The following is an 18,425-nucleotide window of genomic DNA, read 5'->3' on the forward strand; positions in this document are numbered from 1 at the left end:
AGGTTGTTGGCACATCTCAAAGAAGTGGGGGCTCCTCTCCACGCGCTCACACTTCTATGCCACTTCAGAGCCCCGCCGGAGTCCACACCCCAGTGAGATAGGAGTCACAAGCCCTGCACAGCCGCAGGAGCAGCAGACTGCTGGCAAGCCCTCACAGGCTCGCTACCCCAGAGGACTCCCACCAAAGGTGTCGAGACAGGCGCAGCAGGAAAGTGAGCAAGGGGCCTCCACATCTGCTGAAGCCACAAGGGTACCACTACGTAGGAGCACGCGTAAGAGAAAAATAAAGCACCACTAATCACAAGGGTAGTCACTTGGGTGAAAAGTCTTGTAAATAGTTTTAATGCCATCAGTTTCCTGTACATTAAAAATCTGGTGGCAACTGCTGCAGTTATGGCGTCTGTCATTTGACGAATGGGGATATCACATTGAGGCCTTAGGATAACTTGCAGATGTTAGCAAGCTGGTCAAATAGGTTGAAATGCGCAGGCATGGGCCACTGTCCATGGTCAGTTAAGAAGCAGAGGTTGCAGTGTTTGATGTACCAGGCTACGCAAATCTGCCCAGGATGAGTGCGTTCCTTGCATTCCGCCCACCAATGTTCTCGCGCACTGGTGCCGCTGGTTGGCGGGCCACTGCAGGATGCTCGTTTCCCTCCTCCTCCTCCTCAGCATCATCCTCATCCGAGGCTGCTCTGTGAGGAGCCTCTTGGTCCTGCGGAATCGGCAAGCCACGACGCTGTGCCATGTTGTGAAGCACACAGCATACCACGACGATTTTGGAGACCCTGGCTGATGAGTACTGTAGGGCTCCACCTGATCTATCGAGGCATCTGAAGTGCATCTTCAACAATCCGATGGCTTGCTCGATAATGCATCTGGTGGAAATGTGGCTGGAGTTGTAGCGATCCTCAGCTTCGTTGGCTGGTCTCCTCAACGGCGTCATTCGCCAAGAGCGCAGGGGATATCCCTTGTCTCCAAGTAGCCATCCCTGAAGTTCGTTTGGCGGACTGAATAGTGGAGGCACAATAGATTGGCGTAGTATGAAGGAGTCATGGCAGCTGCCAGGGTACTTGGCACAAACATGCAAAATCACCACCTTGTGGTCACACACCAGCTGAACGTTAAGGGAGTGGAAGCCCTTGCGGTTGACAAAAACTCCTGGATTGCGGTGAGGTGCCCTAAGGGCCACATGTGTGCAGTCTATTACGCCCTGCACCCTTGGAAAGTCTGCCAGCTGAGCTAATCTAAGCGCTCGTGCCCTCACACTTGCGCGATCCCTGGTGAAATGGATGTGATTGTGCAAGAGGGCATCGGTGACCTGTTTGATGCAAGTGTGTGCGGCCGCCTGGGAGATGCCGCTGATTCTGCTGCTGATCCCTGGAAGGAGCCTGAGGCATAAAAGTTGAGTGCGGTGGTGACTTTGATGGCCACTAGTAAGGAGTGTCGACCTGGTGCTCTGGGCTCCAGTTCTTGCTGGAGCACTGCGCAGATGTCAGTCACTACCTCTCGCGAAAGTCGGAGCTGCCTCTGGCACTGCTGCTCAGTCATGTTGAGGTAGCTCACTCTGTGTCTGTAGACCCTGTTTGGGGGGTATCTCCTGCGCCGACGGCCTTGCCTGTGCTGCCTTTGGTGGCTGAGCCGCAGCCTGTTGCTCCTGCTGGTGTTGCTGGTGCTGGAGCTGCTGCAGCCTCCTGTGCTGTTGGAGATCCTCTAATGCCAGGAAGGGAAGGAACAAAAGGCCTCCCATGCTTCTGGCAGATGCCTCCGTTGAGGAAGCGCTGAGTTAGGGTGGTGAGAGGGGCTTCCCAGGAGCTCACACTGGAGAAGTGTGTGAGGCTCCAACCTTCCACAGCTGTGCCTAAGCCTTCAACAAGTTGCCCCAAGCCTTGAGCAACAAGGCCCTGCAGCCTACAAATGCTGGCTGATTAAATCTCTTCAGTCCTGACTGACCTGCAGCTGAAAGCAAGCAAGCTGACATTGTTCACGCCAGGTTTCATCAGCGGTGTTCCCACCTGGCGTGTTTTACGTGGGGAAAGGCTGAAAATTCCAAGGGCCCCTGAAAATAGGATTAAACATGCCAATTATTGATCATTAGGCTCCCGCCGACCATTCCCGCCTGCTGCGGGCGGGACTGATTCGGGTGGCGCTGAAACACGGGGGCGAAAGTCGGGCGGGGGGGGTGGTCGCGACCCCCTATTGCTGCGATTTTTTTTTTTTTGTTGTTGTTTTTTTTTTTTTTTTGTTTGTTTTTTTTCCAGCCCCCACCCGCCTGAAACCCCGCCCAACGGCTCCGGGAAAATCGGGGCCATGTTGAGCATTCTGTGTAGCCTTTGTGCTCTTTTTAAATGAGTGGCCGCTTCTATGACGCTATGAAACACTTTTCCCACTACAGATGTTGGCCCAACTGATTTATATTTTCCAGGTCATGTCTTGCTTTATTTTTGAATATCAGAAAAATACTTGCTATTACCTGTACATTATTTTTCTCCTCCCTAACTCAGGCTGCTGAGGTCAATTGTAAAGCCTCTACTACTGTTTTAACAAATTGTCAACTCAAGACAAACTGAGCATCAAACCTGGAATATTCCAGATTTGACTAGCTCAGCTACTCTGGATAAACCATAAGTGAAGCCCTATTGGTATTAATTACTTCTACATTAGTCACCCTGTGCTATTGGGGTTATTTGGCGGTGAATAATGTTTTCATTCACTGTTGCCACTAGCCATTTAAAGTGTTGCAAAGTGGCAGTACCAAAATGTCTCTCAATATTGCACAGGCAAAACATTATGGTAATGAGGAGGAAAACATTTATTCACTGTTGCCACTAGCCATTTAAAGTGTTGCAAAGTGGCAGTACCAAAATGTCTCTCAATATTGCACAGGCAAAACATTATGGTAATGAGGAGGAAAACATTTAAAGTGGATTTTCTGCTACGAACAAAAATTCAAGTTCTATAGAAGCTTTTAAAAGGAAATTGGATAGTTGCTTGAGAAAGAGGAAAGGAGAGAGGGAGGCAAGATGATGGAGGGGGAGAAGAGGAGGATGGGGAAAGGAGGACCGTTCTGATCAGCTAAGTGATCTTCAGTGAATTGGGAGGGGAAACTATATGTGTTCAAGTGAGCTTTGTGGGCTCCGATCACCAAATGATGGTGGGAGGAAAGGGAGCGGTGAGGGTTTACAATCATGTAAATAATGCTAAGTTAGGGGAGAGATTGGCTAGCTCCAAACACAGGGTGGTGATCACTATTACTGCTCCGCGCAATAGAGTGCCAAGTACAGATTGGGGTTTCCTCCACATCTGCTGATTTGTCAGTGGTGAGGGGCAAGTGCGGGTGGGTAAGCCTAGCATCTCTGTTCAGTTGTGGGAATGCAAAGTGCAGTTGTGCTATGTTCATGATATTTCTGCTCTGGAGAGGGAGGAATATTCAGTGCTGGGGGAAACACTCTGTTCGGTGGGGGGACAGGGGGCAGTAGCGGGTGATTGAGCACATCGGAAAATCCCAGCTTTCTTGCTTAGTGGCTGTGGGGGGTGGGGGGGTTAAGGTTCGTTGTCCGTATAACAGTATTTTTGCTGTGGAGGATGATCATGCTTCCCAAGTCTGATCTCTGAAATTGTAGTGATTGATTTGGTAGAGTGTATATGCGCTATTGCAATGGCCATCACAATTGTTTACAGTTTCCATTTTCTCTGTTCAACAATCAAGCGAGGACACTGAATTCAGCTTCTTCCAAGCAGAAAAGCTAAAGTAGGGCTGTTCAGTTACTGATTGCCTACAAGTTAATATTATGCCGTCCAATCACCCCACTACACACACTGGCAGTTTTTCAGATGATCTCCTGTGTCGTTTACAATTTCTGCTCTGTACTCTGGTGGGGGAACCTTTTACCTACCTTTCTCAAAGCTATTTAGTATTACATTTGGTTTTCTGTTAGAGAACTATCTATATTAATGTTTGCCAACACATCTGCCATTTTCCAAAGAAAGGACTGCTACAGTGCAGTCTGGTGAACATGAATTTCCATAAGATTTCACAGAGGTGGCTTCAGATAAGTTGATTGGCTGTTAAGCAATGTTAAGGGGGTTATTGCTTAAATTAATGAATCACATAACATTACTGTGACTGTGCCACCTACAGTACCATTATAATGTTGCAACCCCACACTTTTTTGTGATATTCCATTCAATAATCTGTTGGAGCACTGTACCACTATTTCCAGGATAATGATCACTTGGCTATTTTCTATTCATGTATTTCTATAGTTTTTGAGGCTCAGTGCTGAGCAGTAAAACAGGATTACAATTGCTGTGCAGTTTCTTTAAGAAAGAATTAGATGTTCTGTCTACTTTTTCCCCTTTCATATTTCCGATTAGATTTTTTAAAGGACTATCAATTGTGGCATACCAGTTGCTAAAGTGCTGATGTTCTTGTACAGCTGTATTTAGACCTTAGTTTTGACTGACATTTGAAGTTATCTTTTTCATGAGAGCCAATTTAATTAATCTTGGTCAGATAAGAACATAAGAAATAGGAGCAGGAGTAGGCCATTTGGCCCCTTGAGCCTGCTACGCCATTCAATAAGATCATGGCTGATCTTCTACCTCATCTCCACTTTCCTGAACTCTCCCCATATCCCTTGATTCCCTTAATATCCAAAAATCTATTGATCTCTGTCTTGAATATACTCAATGACTAAGCCTCCACTGCCCTCTGGGGTAGAGAATTCCAAAGATTCACCACCCTCTGAGTGAAGAAATTTCTCCTCATCTCAGTCCTAAATGGCCGACCCCTTATTCTGAGACTGTGACCCCTGGTTCTAAACTCCCCAACCAGGGGAAACATCCTCCCTGCATCTACCCTGTCAAGCCCTGTAAGAATGTGATTGCACTAGAGGGTACAGAGGATATTTACAAGGACGTTGCCAGGACTGGGGAATTTTAGCTATGAGGGAAGATTGGATAGGCTGGGGTTGTTTTCTTTGGAACAGAGGAGGCTGAGGGGAGACTTGATGGAGGTGTATTAAATTGTGAGGGGCCGAGATAGAGTGGATAGGGAGGACCTATTTCCCCCTCAGCAGAGGTGTCAATAACCAGGGGGCATAGATTTAAAGTAATTGGTAGAAGGATTAGAGGGGAGTTGAGGAGAGGGTGGTGGGAGTCTGGAACTCACTGCCTGAAAGGGTGATAGAGGCAGAAACACTAATCGCATTTAAAAAGTACTTGGATATGCACTTGAAGTGCCTACAAGGCTACGCACCAAGAACTGGAAAGTGGGATTAGGCTGGATAGCTCTTTCAGCTGGCACAGACACAATGGGCTGAATGGCCTCCTTCTGTGCTATACATTTCTATGATCACTGAAAGGGAGTCTGCTGTGCCCACTCAGCACCAGTCAGATACTCCATGTGGCATTGATTGCATTCACAGAAATGTTTATGGCCTGGACAATCCCACACTATAGATTGATCAAGGATTAGAATGGATGAAGATGACTAAAATAGGATGGCTAAGAATAATGTTCCCCTCTCCTTCTGCCCCCACCCCCCCAAAAAAAAACCTCCCAAATAAAAAAAAGTTTAATTCTGGTAAAGATAGAAACAGTGTGTTTGAGAGAGTGGTCAATTCAGATTATGTTTTTTCTTTCAGGAAACCTTAACTGGCTTTAAATGGATGGGGAACAAAGCTAAGGAACTTATAGATAAGGGCAATACGGTGCTTTTCGCCTTTGAAGAAGCAATTGGTGAGACTGTTATTAACCACTGTTGTTTCCAGCTTACTCTATGTTTAAATATATATATGTTTTGGGTTTCTCCTGCACAGTCAACGCAACTAGGACGCCTAAACAATAGCCCTGACTTCGTGGTCGGTATGGCGGTGTACTCTCAGTACGCCATCGTACCGCCTTTGAAATTGACCACAATGCGCTGCTTCTTCTTGTGTCCACGGACAGTCTATACATAGCCCAGCCAGAACTGGACACATTTTTGCGCCTTGTTGTTGAATTCGGCAAGATCTGCAACAGTGCAGGGTTCCTCTAACGATGGGCATTGCAGGAGATGTTGCATAGTCTGTGCCTCAGTTCCACATTCACAAGTTGTCAGGCTGGTTGAATATCCCCATTTGCTTAGTGACACCTTTGAGCAACCTACACCGGTCCTAAGTCTGTTAAGGCACTTCCAGGTTTCCCAGTTGCAATTAGCTCCTGGGGGAAGGCTTTCATCAAGTAAAATTTCCATCGCTGGGGGTTGTTGAAGACTGGCGAGCCGGTCTTTCCACAAGGCGATGCGGGCTTCAGATGAGGTTGATTGTAATGGAACAACACTGTTCATGAAGCTCTTTCTTGACTTTAGGCGGCTGGGTGTAGGTGTATGACAATGCAGAGGGTGTCTCTCATCTGATGTTTGACGGAGTCGCTCTTTCTTGCTGGCTACCGTTCTTCTTATATCAGGGGGAGCGATACCCGCCAGGGTATATAGGCTGTTGGTGTTTGTTGGTTTTAAGCAACCTGTGATAAATCGGCAGCTTGCATTCAGAACGGCATCCATCTTCTTGGCATGAGTAGACCTTTCCCATGCAGGGCAGGCGTATTCGGCAGTGGAATAGCAAAGAGCAAGTGCACTGGTTCGCAATGTTTTCGGGCTTGTTCCCCATCTTCTGTTAGTGAGCTTATTCAGGATGTTGTTTCGTACGCTCACTTTTGCCTTTGTCTTCTCGATATGGTTCTTGAAGGTGAGGCATCGGTCAAGGGTGACTCCTAAGTAGATAGGGTGCTCGCAATGCGTCGGTGTTGCTCCACACCAGGTTACTTTCAGCTGGCGTTTGGCTTCACGGTTTCGGAGGTGGAATGCACAAACTTGCGTCTTTGATGGGTTTGCGCGAAGGTGGTTTTCTTCATAGTAGGATTTTAGTCCCTCCAAGGCCTCAGAAAGCGTTTTCTCCACGGTGTTAAAATCAGTGCTTTGGGCAGTGACACATAAGTCATCAGCATATATAAAACGGCGTGTAACACCGTCTATAGGTTGGTCATTCGTGTAGATGTTGTACAGCAGCGGTGCAAGCACGCTTCCCTGAGGAAGACCATTCTTCTGAATACGCCACCTGCTGCGCTTCCCACCTAGTTCAACATAGAACCGGCGATTCTGAAGCATGCTTTCTAACAGCTCTGTTAAGTGAATATCTTTTGTCATCTCTAGAATCTTGCAGAGGAGACGGCTATGGTTCACTGTATCGTATGCTGCTGACAGGTCTACAAAAACAGCACCTGTTACCATCCCTTGCTCAAAACCATCTTCGATGTGTTGTGTGAGGTTGAGCAGTTGGCTTTTTGTTGATTTGCCGGGGCGGAAACCTGCTTGCTCTGGAATGATCTTCTCATCTACAGTTGGTGCTATCCTATTGAGTTTCAGGCGGTCAAACAGCTTATAGGTGTGGCAAAGCAGTGAAATTGGCCGAAAACTCTTAGGATCTGAGGGATCTTTTCCAGGCTTTAATAGTGCTATTACATGTGCCTTCTGCCAGATATTAGGTAGCTTGTGTGTTGCCAGACAGTGGTTGAACAATTGTTGGAGCCATTTCTTTGCTTTCTGTCCAAAATGCTTTATCTGCTCCGTTGCTATGTTGTCAAGACCAATTGCTTTCCCGTGTTTTAGACTAGATATACCAGTTTCCAGCTTTTCCATGGTGAATGGTCTAGTGAAGCCAGGATCATCGCTGTACTTCTTCCTATCTAGTTGTGCTCTTGGTTGTTTCTTGTTGATTTTTCCATTTAGGAACAACTGGTGTGCAACTTGGTTAGCAGACACATTTGGATGTTGGGCAGCTTTCTTGGGATCACCTCCAAGTTTGCGTATGAGAGACCATGCCTTCTTGCTGTTTTTTGTAAGATCTGTTGTCTCTATCAAGGTGTTCCAGGTGTTTTGACGTTCTTGAGAGATACTTAACATCACCCTCTCACCGGTAGATATTGTTTCCTCTGAGAAGGGGTCAGATTCAAACATTGAGACATACTCCCAGTAGAGTTCAGCATTCTCCTTGGTGAGACCAGGGATGTAGTGTACTCTGCAACCTCGGGGGATCTTCCTTCTAGCTGTTTTTTGGACAGCTTTTGCAAAGAGGTTGTAGTGCTCAGGTAGTAGTTTAATGCGTTTAACCTTGCGGTCAAGTGCTTGTGTAAAACCGTTCCAATCGGCCTTCTTGAAGTTGAAGCGCCTTTTGAATGGTACGACGGTTGGTAACACTGCTGCATTTACCTGGATGCCAATAGGACGGTGTTGTGTCTGTGCTATTGGGTCTGTGACAAGCTTCTTGCAGAGGCTAGCGATGTCGTTGCTGGCAATGGCAAGACCTGGATTATATCTACACTTCCAGCGGGCACTGTGGAAGGAGGCTGGCAATTTAGGATCGTGGATGAGACTAAGCTGGTTAGCGTCCATCCATTCTTCGACTGCTTCTCCATCGTTGTTAGTCTCCTTGTACCCCCATTGGGTACTGTGGCTATTAAAGTTTCCAATGATGATCTGTGGTTTATTGTGCAGGTTGGGTACAGGGTTAGAGAAGCTGAAATCTGTGCCAGGTGGCTTGTACACTGAGGTCACTACTATGCTCAGCTCTACGGTTAGAATTTCGATGTTGTCCTCTGTTTTAGAAGTGGCTTCTACAACTGAACCAGCTCTAACAAATACAGCACTGCCATATTGTCGATGAGGTCTTTCAATAGCCAGGACCATTCCTGGTATTTTTGGCCAGTTGTTCTCACTTCCTCTATGTGTCTCCTGCAGGCAGAGGACATCACACTCCAACTCATTGCATAATGTAGCAAGGATGTTTTGTTTAGCTATAGAGAACCCTTCAACGTCAGCAGATATAACAGTCAATGCTGGTCTTGAAAAAGACCCGTGTTTCTGACATCGCCGACTACTTCCGTCTTCAGGCATGCTGTGCGTGGTGGTGGTAGAATTGGTTGAAACAGGGCCGCGACGTGAACGCTTCTACCTTGACCCCTAAATCCCGAACTTGCGGTCTGTCAAGTTCCAAATAAACAGATGCTCCGCCGCGACTTTCACTTCCTCGTACAAATGAATGTGCTGGTGAAAAGTTGGGCTAATTGCCCACCTATTGCAAGATAATTACGCTAAAAAAATTTAAGTCTGGTGCAAACAGGCGCAGGAAGCCTGTTGCACAACGTAAGAGGATGGGATGAGAGAATTGTATTACAAAAAGATCTGTAACAAGACAATGCTATAATGGAAGATTTGTTTTAAGAGGTTTCATAGTGAAGTGTTTGTAAGCACACTGAATAAAGCATTAAATGAGTGGTTTGTAACTTTTTTTAATGAGAAGTTAATAATCAGTGTGTGTGTGTGTGTGTGTGCGCGTGTATAATGCGTGCACACACACACACACACACACACACACACACACACACACACACACACACACTGATTATTAACTTCTCATTTTTAAAAAAGTTACAAACCATTTATTGTCGATGAGGTCTTTCAATAGCCAGGACCATTCACCGCTCCATTCCCACTCGGACCTCACCGTCCTTGGCCTCTTGTATTGTTCCACGGAAGCTCAACGTAAACTCGAGGAACAGCACCTCATCTTCCGATTAGGCACTTTGCAGCCTTCCAGACTCAATATTGAGTTCAACAATTTCAGATCATAACCTCGGCCCCTATAACACATTTTTCTTGTAATTTTTCCACTCCTTCCCCCCCCCCCCCCCCCACCTTTTGTTTCTCTCTCACACCTGGCAGCTATCTCTTGCCCTGCCAGTACACTTTACACCTAATCTCAGCCTATTACCATCTCATCTAGCTCTTTTACTTCTTTTGTTTCTTTCACTTCATTTGTCCGATCGCAGCCCTGCTTTCGATCTATTTTCTTTTCTTTCCAGTTTTGAAGAAGGGTTCGACCCGAAACATCAACTCAAATTTCTCTCCACGGATGTTGCCTGACCTGCTGAGTTTTTCCAGCATTTTCTGTTGTTATTTCGGATTTCCAACATCTGCAGTATTTTGCTATCGTACTAACGCTTTATTCACGCGTGCAACACATACATTCACAGTGTTCTCTATTCCTCTCACTCGCTATTTTGCTACAGGATCCCCAGGGTTTTCCTATTATTTGTCCTTTTCTCTTCCCCCTCCCCATGTTTAGCATATGTAAATATGGTGATAATTATTTGGTACAGAAATAGATTTACAACAAATATAAAGGTAGATGTGCTGCTACCTGTTCATTGCTGCTGTCACACAAAAAGGCCAATTTGTATTTAATCTCCCATTCTCTTCCATATATGAAACATTGAGGGAACTCTTTCTGTTCATTAGATGATTTGTATTGATAAACACATAGCAAATTTGTTACCAGCCGATTATTTTGCTTTTAGAAATGGGGGTAACCTCTTATCTTGATTATTGGGTAGAAAATAGCTTGAGAAAATTGAATGGGACTAATATCACCATTTTATTAACGGACAATTGTTTTATTACTTTATATGAAATACGTCACTTCTATTCTATTTGTACAATGAACTATTCATTTCTGTAAATGAATGGCATGCATGTTTTAATATCCTTTTAAAATGAGTAGTGGGCAAATCTGCAATATCCTGTTTCCTGATTGGCTAAGAGTCAGGAAGTAAAAGGAGCATCACCCCAAGTGATCCCAGGTTTGCATATGCACAACGGTGCGCTCCTGGGCTCAGTGGGGCACTGTGCTGTGCACAACTCTGCAGTGTTTGAAAGCAAGTTCTCGAAGTGGGGTTTGCATGAGGTAAGTGTGGATTTCCTTAGCTATACAACTGACCGCGAATTCCAGTTCTGGATGAGCAGAAATTTTCTCCAATTAAATATTGGGAAGACCGAAGCCATTGTTTTCGGTCCCCGCCACAAACTCGTTCCCCAACCACTGACTCCATCCCTCTCCCTAACATCTGTCTGAGGCTGGACCACGCTATTTGCAACCTTGGTGTCATATTTGACCCTGAAATGAGCTTCTGACCACGTACTGCGGCATAACTAAGACCACCTATTTCTCCCTTTAAGACGCTCCTTAAAATCTACCTCTTTGATCAAGCTTTTCATCATCTGCCCTAATTTCTCCGTGTGTGGCTCGGTGTCAAATTTTTGTCTTTTAATACTCCTGTGAAGCGCCTTGAGATGTTTTACTATGTTAAAGACGCTGTATAAATACAAGTTGTTGTTTTTGAAGAGTGAACCACTTTTCTATTGATGTCCAGTGTAATCAGTTCTCCCACAGAAAGATCAATTAATGTTTCAGGTGTAATCCTTCACCAGAACTCATTTCTGAGAGGTTTGATTAACTCTGATTACACCCAAAACAAATTTTTTGTTGTTGTTCACTAAAATGTACATCTCCTGCTTTTATTCGACATTCAGCATTTGTCGTTTTCTATTTTTAATTCAAACTCTCCCTTTTCCCACCAATGTGACAGCGCTAATCTCAAACCTGAAAATATGGCAGACTCTGCTTTAATGGAGGTCATTTATATTTGAGTCGCGTGTTGCTTTAAAAGTGCCTGTACTTGTAGGAAATGTGGACAGAATAAAATAGATTTATTTTCTAATATCTTACTTTTTTTCTGCAAAATGTAGGATATATGTCTACTGAATTTGTCCTAGATAAAGATGGTGTCAGTGCTGCTGCTATTGTTGCAGAATCGGCCAGCTATTTGGCAACCAAGAATACCACTCTGTTGCAACAGCTCAAAGCAATTTATGAAGAGTAAGTAGTAACATGATGTATCTTCTGAATATATTCCCTTCATTTTATATTCAACTGGAAACTTGGTTTCTGCCTTCATGACTAGGAGACTTCTCTTAACTGGTTTCCTAGTTGGAATAACTTTCCATTATTCAATTGTAAAACAAATATTGAACCACATAAATTGTTAACTGTTACTTTTATAATTTTGAAAACCTTTTGATTGTGTTTTACGCTGACTTTTTTGCCTTTCCAAAATTTTTATTGTAATACCTTTTAGGAGTGATGAAGATTTCTATATAAACCTATTGTAGCAGCTATTAAAATGCACCGAGAAAGTTAGAGAAGCAATTTAATATATTCCTGCATTGTACTTCAAAGTTTTCTCAGCATTTTAGAAGTTTGCCTTATTGCATACGATATGCTATGCATGTTACAAGGCCAAATTTGTTTAGTTTAAGGTGGATGTTATGTATAAACCCTTATAGAAGTGTTTGTTTTGCATAGCTTCTTACTCTTGAATATGCAGTAAGTGGTTGCACAAACAAGGACATTCAGAGATTTGATTTTGTCTTCTAACTACACAATAACCACTAGAACAAATTGTTCAGTCACTTCCAGCTTGCTAATGATTTCTGATGGACTGCTAAATACTCAATCTAAAATAACATCTGCCTCCAGTACCCTACTACTGTGTTACGCAGTCACTTACTATCCATGCATAATTACTTTTCCTCTTTCCTTTTTATGGATCCTTTACTTGGCCACTTTATCACTGTGATATTGAAATTTCCCATCAATGTTGTATTAATGTTCCCTGTACCCTTGGCTGTTGGCTGTCTGCGCATTTTGAGCTGGTGCTAGATAGCTTTGACAGTTATTATTTGTTACTCTTATTACTAATTACTCAAATTATGTCAGCCTGCTCCCTTTCTGCCACTTTCATCCCTTCTAATAGTGCTAGTTCTCCCCAGCTCAAATTCTGATTGTAAAACAGCCTGTACTTACAACTCTGACTGCTGTCTCTTAAATGACAGGTTTTTTTAATATAAAAAATTTCAGCAGTATTCCTAATGGTCTTTGCATTAGCATTAAATTTTATCCAGAAGCAACTTACCACCCTTAGCTGAACCTTTTTATATTTGCATTTCCTTTCCCTGAGCAACAGCATTTCATTCTCCCCTTGGTCAGCAGTAACTATTATGAATATAAATTTACAGAGGCATTAACCCTCTCACTCCAAACTAGTCTAAATGAATCCCAATTACTGGTGTTGTTCCTACTCCTTAGGAATTCCCCAGTTATTTATGGCATAGTTTCCCTTCTCTTTACACCATTTTAATAATCACTTAAAGGTAAATGATGTTGATTGTTCGTTGGTCACATTCTCCACATACCAGAGAACCTGGTTTTGTCCTGGAGAAACCACATACCTGGCATGCAGAGTAAAATTGACACTGACATTATAGATGGGTGATGCTGCACTCAGTCATCTTTACACATGTTGTGAAAAGCCCAAGGACCTGTATCATAGTGCCACTTGTGTTTTTTTTTACCAGTTAAAAAGGTTTTTTCCCATGCTTCTTGAGTTGGATCTTTTATTGAAGAATTTTGGGGGAAACGGCCTTTGGCTTCTCCTCAGGAGTAGGTTAGCTTAGATCATTCCTGTAGTCTTAAAGTGTATTCTATTTCCAATTGGCTGGTTTGTTTTCTTTTCACTGTTTTTCTGGGTATTTAAGTATTAGCATCGACCAGCAAACCTCCATAATGAATGATGAACAAAAACATTGGCCTAGAAATTGAGTAGCCTTAGCGCCGCATTTGAGGCGCTAGAGGGCCTAGCGCCGGAGTTATGGCCAGTTGGGAAATTGAGTGGGGCCCTTCCGTCGGCGTTAAGCCGGTAGCGCTGCGCCGGCACCGATGACGTCATCGGTGTGTGCAGCGTCCCGGTTGCCATGACGACGGGCCCCAGCGCCGAAATTCAGTTGCGGCCGCCTCGCCCGTGGCAGCCGCAACTAAGACTCTGGCAACCGAGTCTTCCCCGAGTTAGCGCCGGCGCATTAAGGTCGCGCGGCGGCCGGCCGCTTTCCCGTCGGCTGCCTGCCCGCACCTCCCTCCCCGGACTCCTCCACCCCCCCCCCCCCCCCGCGGAACAGATGCGTCTGGCCTGCAAGCCCGGCACTTGTCCGAGGTGCCGGGCTCATTTTTTCAATATTTGAACGGACAGCGGGCGGGTGCAGGCAGCTCCTCCTTAACTGAAGGAGGAGGCCTGCACTTCCCAGCCTGCCGCACCGCATCGGGTGCCGCAGCGCCGGATTAGCGCCGCAATTCGGCACTCAGCGCCCATTGGGAGGCGCTCACGCCCGCCAGTAGCGCCGGCAGCCGTCTGGGCGCGGCGCTACTGAATTTTTGGCACGCGCAAGGGAATTAGCGCCGGCGCTAAATTTCCGGCGCTAAAGCCCTGGCGCGGCGTCAACTCAATTTCTAGGCCATTGTTCTTTTTAGGACATGTACACAAATAAAATCATAAAATAAAATTTAGATACTATTCGCTGTTCATCAATGAGCCCATGGACAAGCTATGTTCCTGTCCTCTGGTGAGAAGTGCACAAAGTGTAGATGCCCATTTCAAAGAGATCCATAAAAACAGGCAAAACAAACATAAAAAGCAGAACATGAAGAGGCCTGAGACACACATTTGGAATTTACACTGACTGTTGGGCTGCAGTCGATTGGGATGTTTATTGATCCATGCCATATATTGCTTTCATCGAAAGAAAATTGATGCATGCTGACCTGGGCCAGGCTTTAAATACCATACAAAGTGCAATAGCCTGTTGCTGATGGGCATCACCAGTACTGTACATCAAATGTGCCAAATCATGACCATATTGTTTACCACATTTGCATTGGGTTCTCCAAACACGCCCATAAATAGTGTTTGAATCATATCTCTGATTATTGATTGCAAAATCACAAACAGAAATGGCAGAACAGAAATAATGAATGATTCAAGAGCTGTAGATCACAATTTATTCATCCACATCCAGGTGTTGCTGAACACTAGCAGGTACTGCCAAAAACCTGCCTCCCAAAGAATGTGTTGACATTGTAGGGGGTGGCGCGTGTTCAGTCAGCTCTGCCCCTGACTGTCTCTGAGCGGTTCGAATCGCTCCCACACCCCTGGGTTCTAGACACCGGACTTTGGTACAGGCGGCAATACAGAAAATAGTAGACAACTGGCTTGGTGCAAGAAAACCGTAATTTTTATTAAAGGCACAATGAAATCACAACACTGAGAATTACTAGGATAATTACAGGCATATAAAATTACACTTATTTGGGAATGGGGAACACACGGCACATCGAGGGAACAAACACATTAAAAATCCCCTTATCCTTATCCCACCCCCAATACCTAACTAGATTAAGCTATGAGGGGCCAGGGATTCATGCTCACCAATTCAAAACCTGTCGATTAAACCGGTCATGGCTTTGGGGTTTGCTCTTGTTGTCCTTTGGGGCCTGCCGTCGTCACGTGGTCACAGGGCGCGGCGGTGGAGTCGCCTGTGTAACGTACCCTCCTTTTTCCTCCGTTGGAGAAATGGTGTAAAGTCTTCGTTGGGTACTTTGCTTTGCAGAGATGGTTGTTCTTCTGGTGGTGGTTTGGTCGCCAACGGTTTTGTTGCGGTTGGGGCTCGGTTGGCGGTTTATATTATCATTTGATCTTCCTACCCATGCTTCAAACGCCAGCTTATAACTAGGCCAGGGTGTGTACCCGCTCGTCCCCAATGCTTCCTTTTCGCTGCCCTTCTCTGCTTTATCGGTTTTGCCATTCGCCTCGTCTCGTTTGCCTGTTTGTGGCCCCGTGTGTCCTGTGTGCGTTCGAGTTGGGTCCCGTTCTCCTCCCGCGTTTGGCCCCCGGTGTTGTAATGGGCGTCCTTGGTGTCGAGCAGCGCGGGGTGGGAGAAGAGAGCCAGCGACGAGGCAAGAGAGAGCTTGGCTACCGCTGGGCCTACAATTATACCCGGTTCTTCACCCCTTATCTGCGCGCCAAATCAGGTCAGTTCTTTGTCTAAATTTTGGCGGGCTCGTCTAAAGTGATTACAGCCATCCACTTTAACGGCTTTTGGGGCGGTTGTCTCCTGGTTTAATGGCTTCAATATCCTGGCTGTTTGTTATTTATGAAATTTAATCGTCTTTCCTGGCTTGGTAGCTATCTTGAGCTGTTACCGATTATGTATGCAGAAAGTTAATGGCCTCAAGATTAGGTCCATCCTGACTTGATCTGTTCCAAGATGAAGAATGCATATTCTGTGTTTACCTAGCTGTCTGGCTTTACGAAGTCTTTCACAGATCCATGCATGTTAGGTTTTGTTTCGGGTTTTGGAAGGGCCTGCCTTTTGCAGAGCCTTGCTTTTAAAATCCTGTAGGTTTTGGTCATGAGGTTTCAGAAGCCATTTTGGGTACCCTCTTTAATAACTTGTCCATACAGGGTCCCTTTATAACTTTCGGGGAATGTGGGAATTTTGAGAACCCTACAACATTGATCTGCTCTGGGGACATACTGGCACCAATTGAGGCCAGAGACCAAAACATGAGTGATAAGGATAACACTCTCAGGTCAGCAATATAGAATCACCTTAGTACAGGGACTTGCCAAACAAAAAGATTCCAGACACATCCTGTAAAATGTCTTTAGTGCTTCCCTAGCACAGTCAGGTACCATGTCAAACTAAATGGAAATGTCTCTCTAAGGATAATGAGAGAACCGTTAAAACTAAAAAGACTTGCATTTCCATAGCAAATTTTCTATCTGAAATGTCTCCATGCTTCATGCTCAATTAATTCCTTTTAAAGTGTAGTGTGATATGTAAGCTAGTGCAACAGCCATTTTCACCCAACATGTTCCCACAAATAGCAATGAAATGAATGAATAGTTGCTCTAGTTTTAGTGATATTGGTTGAGGAATGTTGGCTAGGGTGCAGGTAGTACTCTGATCTTCCAAGAGTGCCATGGGATCTTTAAAGACCACTTGAATAACTGGAACAGGCATTTGAGGTCTTGGTTTAATCTCTCAAATACAGGATGGATTACAGGGTACTAAGACATTTGCTAGGGAAAATATATCTCGGCTTGATTTGATACTTCACGCTTTAGAGTGGATGGGCTATTCAAGACTAACAATGCAGATGTGGGTACCATTGATGCCTTTTCTCTGGTGTTTCCTTCGAGGCTTCCATAGGCTTCTGCTGACCTAGCATCTTACCCTGATATATTTATGTGGGGTTTGCAGCTCACTTCTACCAGCATGCCCTCCACAGTTAGTAACCACTATTCAGAGACTGAAGGTGGTCAGATTTTGGGATAAGTACATAAGAAATAGGAGCAGGAGGAGGCCATTTGGCCATTTGAGCCTGCTCCAGCATTCAATAAGATCATGGCTGATCTTCTGCCTCAACTCAACTTTCCTGCACTATCCCCATATCCCTTGATTCTCTGAATATTCAAAAATCTATCGATCTCTGTCTTGAATATACTCGACGACTGAGCCTCCACAGCCTTCTGGGGGAGAGAATTCCGAAGAATCATCATTCTCTGAGTGAAGAAATTTCTCCTCATCTCAGTCCTAAATAGTTGACCCCTTATTCTGAGACTGTGACCCCTGGTTCTAGACCTCCCCAGCCAGGTGAAACATTCTCCCTACAACTACCCTGTCAAGTCCTGTGAGAATTTTGTATGTTTCAATGAGATCACCTCTCATTCTTCTAAACTCCAGAGAATATAGGCCTAGTCTACTCAATCTCTCCTCACAGGACAATCCCCCCCCATCCCAGGAACCAGTCTGGTGAACCTTCCAAACCAGAATGAAGAATGGCTAAGTGTTTTGCATGAAGAATTTGCTTTCCTACAGCAACCCATTTGACAAAAGCCTTGCTTCCTCTAGCATGGACAATGACTAGAGCTCCACAGCTGCTGGCTCTTCAGGAAACTACTTGGAAATGTACCCACCTAGGCACTGGAACACATCTGGTGGTGGGAGGAGGAAGAAAGAGGAAAGATATAGTGAACCATGAAGTGAAAATTACTGGTCAAAGCTTGCTCAGGTCCTCAGTCCTGAAATGGAGCCTTCCAGTTGTCATAAGTCCCCTAAGGTCTTGAATAATTCTGGCCACTAAGTTATGAAGAAATATCAAGCAAGTAAACTTTTATTTTTGTTGGATAAAAGAAAGTTGAAGGGAGATGTGATGCAAAATAATAAAAAGTATAGATAATTTTCAATAAAAAGCTGTTTTACCTGGACAAGGAGCATAGGACCAGGGGATGCATGTGTAAAATTCACAAGACATTGAAGGGATAATTACAAGTCCTAGCCCTTTTCGGGCTACCCCAGATCAGGCGTATTCCCCAGACGTTCACTTTCAACTAAAGTTAGAGATAGCCGAATTCTGTAAGATGCTTAAATGGGTCTAAAGGTTCAGGCTATCTCTCCCTAAAGGAAAGGAACGACTGAAGATGTTACTGTCCTCTGGATAGCACTTTTAATAAGTTTAACTAGACTGTAACCTTCCGGATATTATGAGGGTCCGGAATACCCCCCCAGAATTCTGCAACTCCTTACAAAAGAGTGTACAGAAATTGGGTTTGCGAGTTTATACAGAAATACTCTTGAGACAATTCTAAAAATAT

At 44.8% G+C, this 18,425-nt stretch overlaps 1 protein-coding gene across 2 annotated transcripts in view; it reads left to right on the forward strand.

Annotated features, from left to right (window-relative positions):
- The window catches only part of pgm2 (phosphoglucomutase 2), a 105,940-nt gene that overhangs the window by 62,788 nt on the left and 24,727 nt on the right, over nucleotides 1-18,425 (forward strand). For both annotated transcript variants that reach the window (XM_085968501.1, XM_085968511.1), the window contains 2 exons: nucleotides 5,648-5,741; nucleotides 11,626-11,755. In XM_085968501.1, coding sequence (XP_085824627.1) covers nucleotides 5,648-5,741; nucleotides 11,626-11,755 — 224 coding nt within the window. The remainder of the gene's footprint in view (nucleotides 1-5,647; nucleotides 5,742-11,625; nucleotides 11,756-18,425) is intronic.

Source organism: Somniosus microcephalus, chromosome 2 (genome assembly GCF_052327205.1).
Source record: "Somniosus microcephalus isolate GS21.2 chromosome 2, FLI_Smic_1.0, whole genome shotgun sequence".
Classification (NCBI taxonomy): domain Eukaryota; kingdom Metazoa; phylum Chordata; class Chondrichthyes; order Squaliformes; family Somniosidae; genus Somniosus; species Somniosus microcephalus.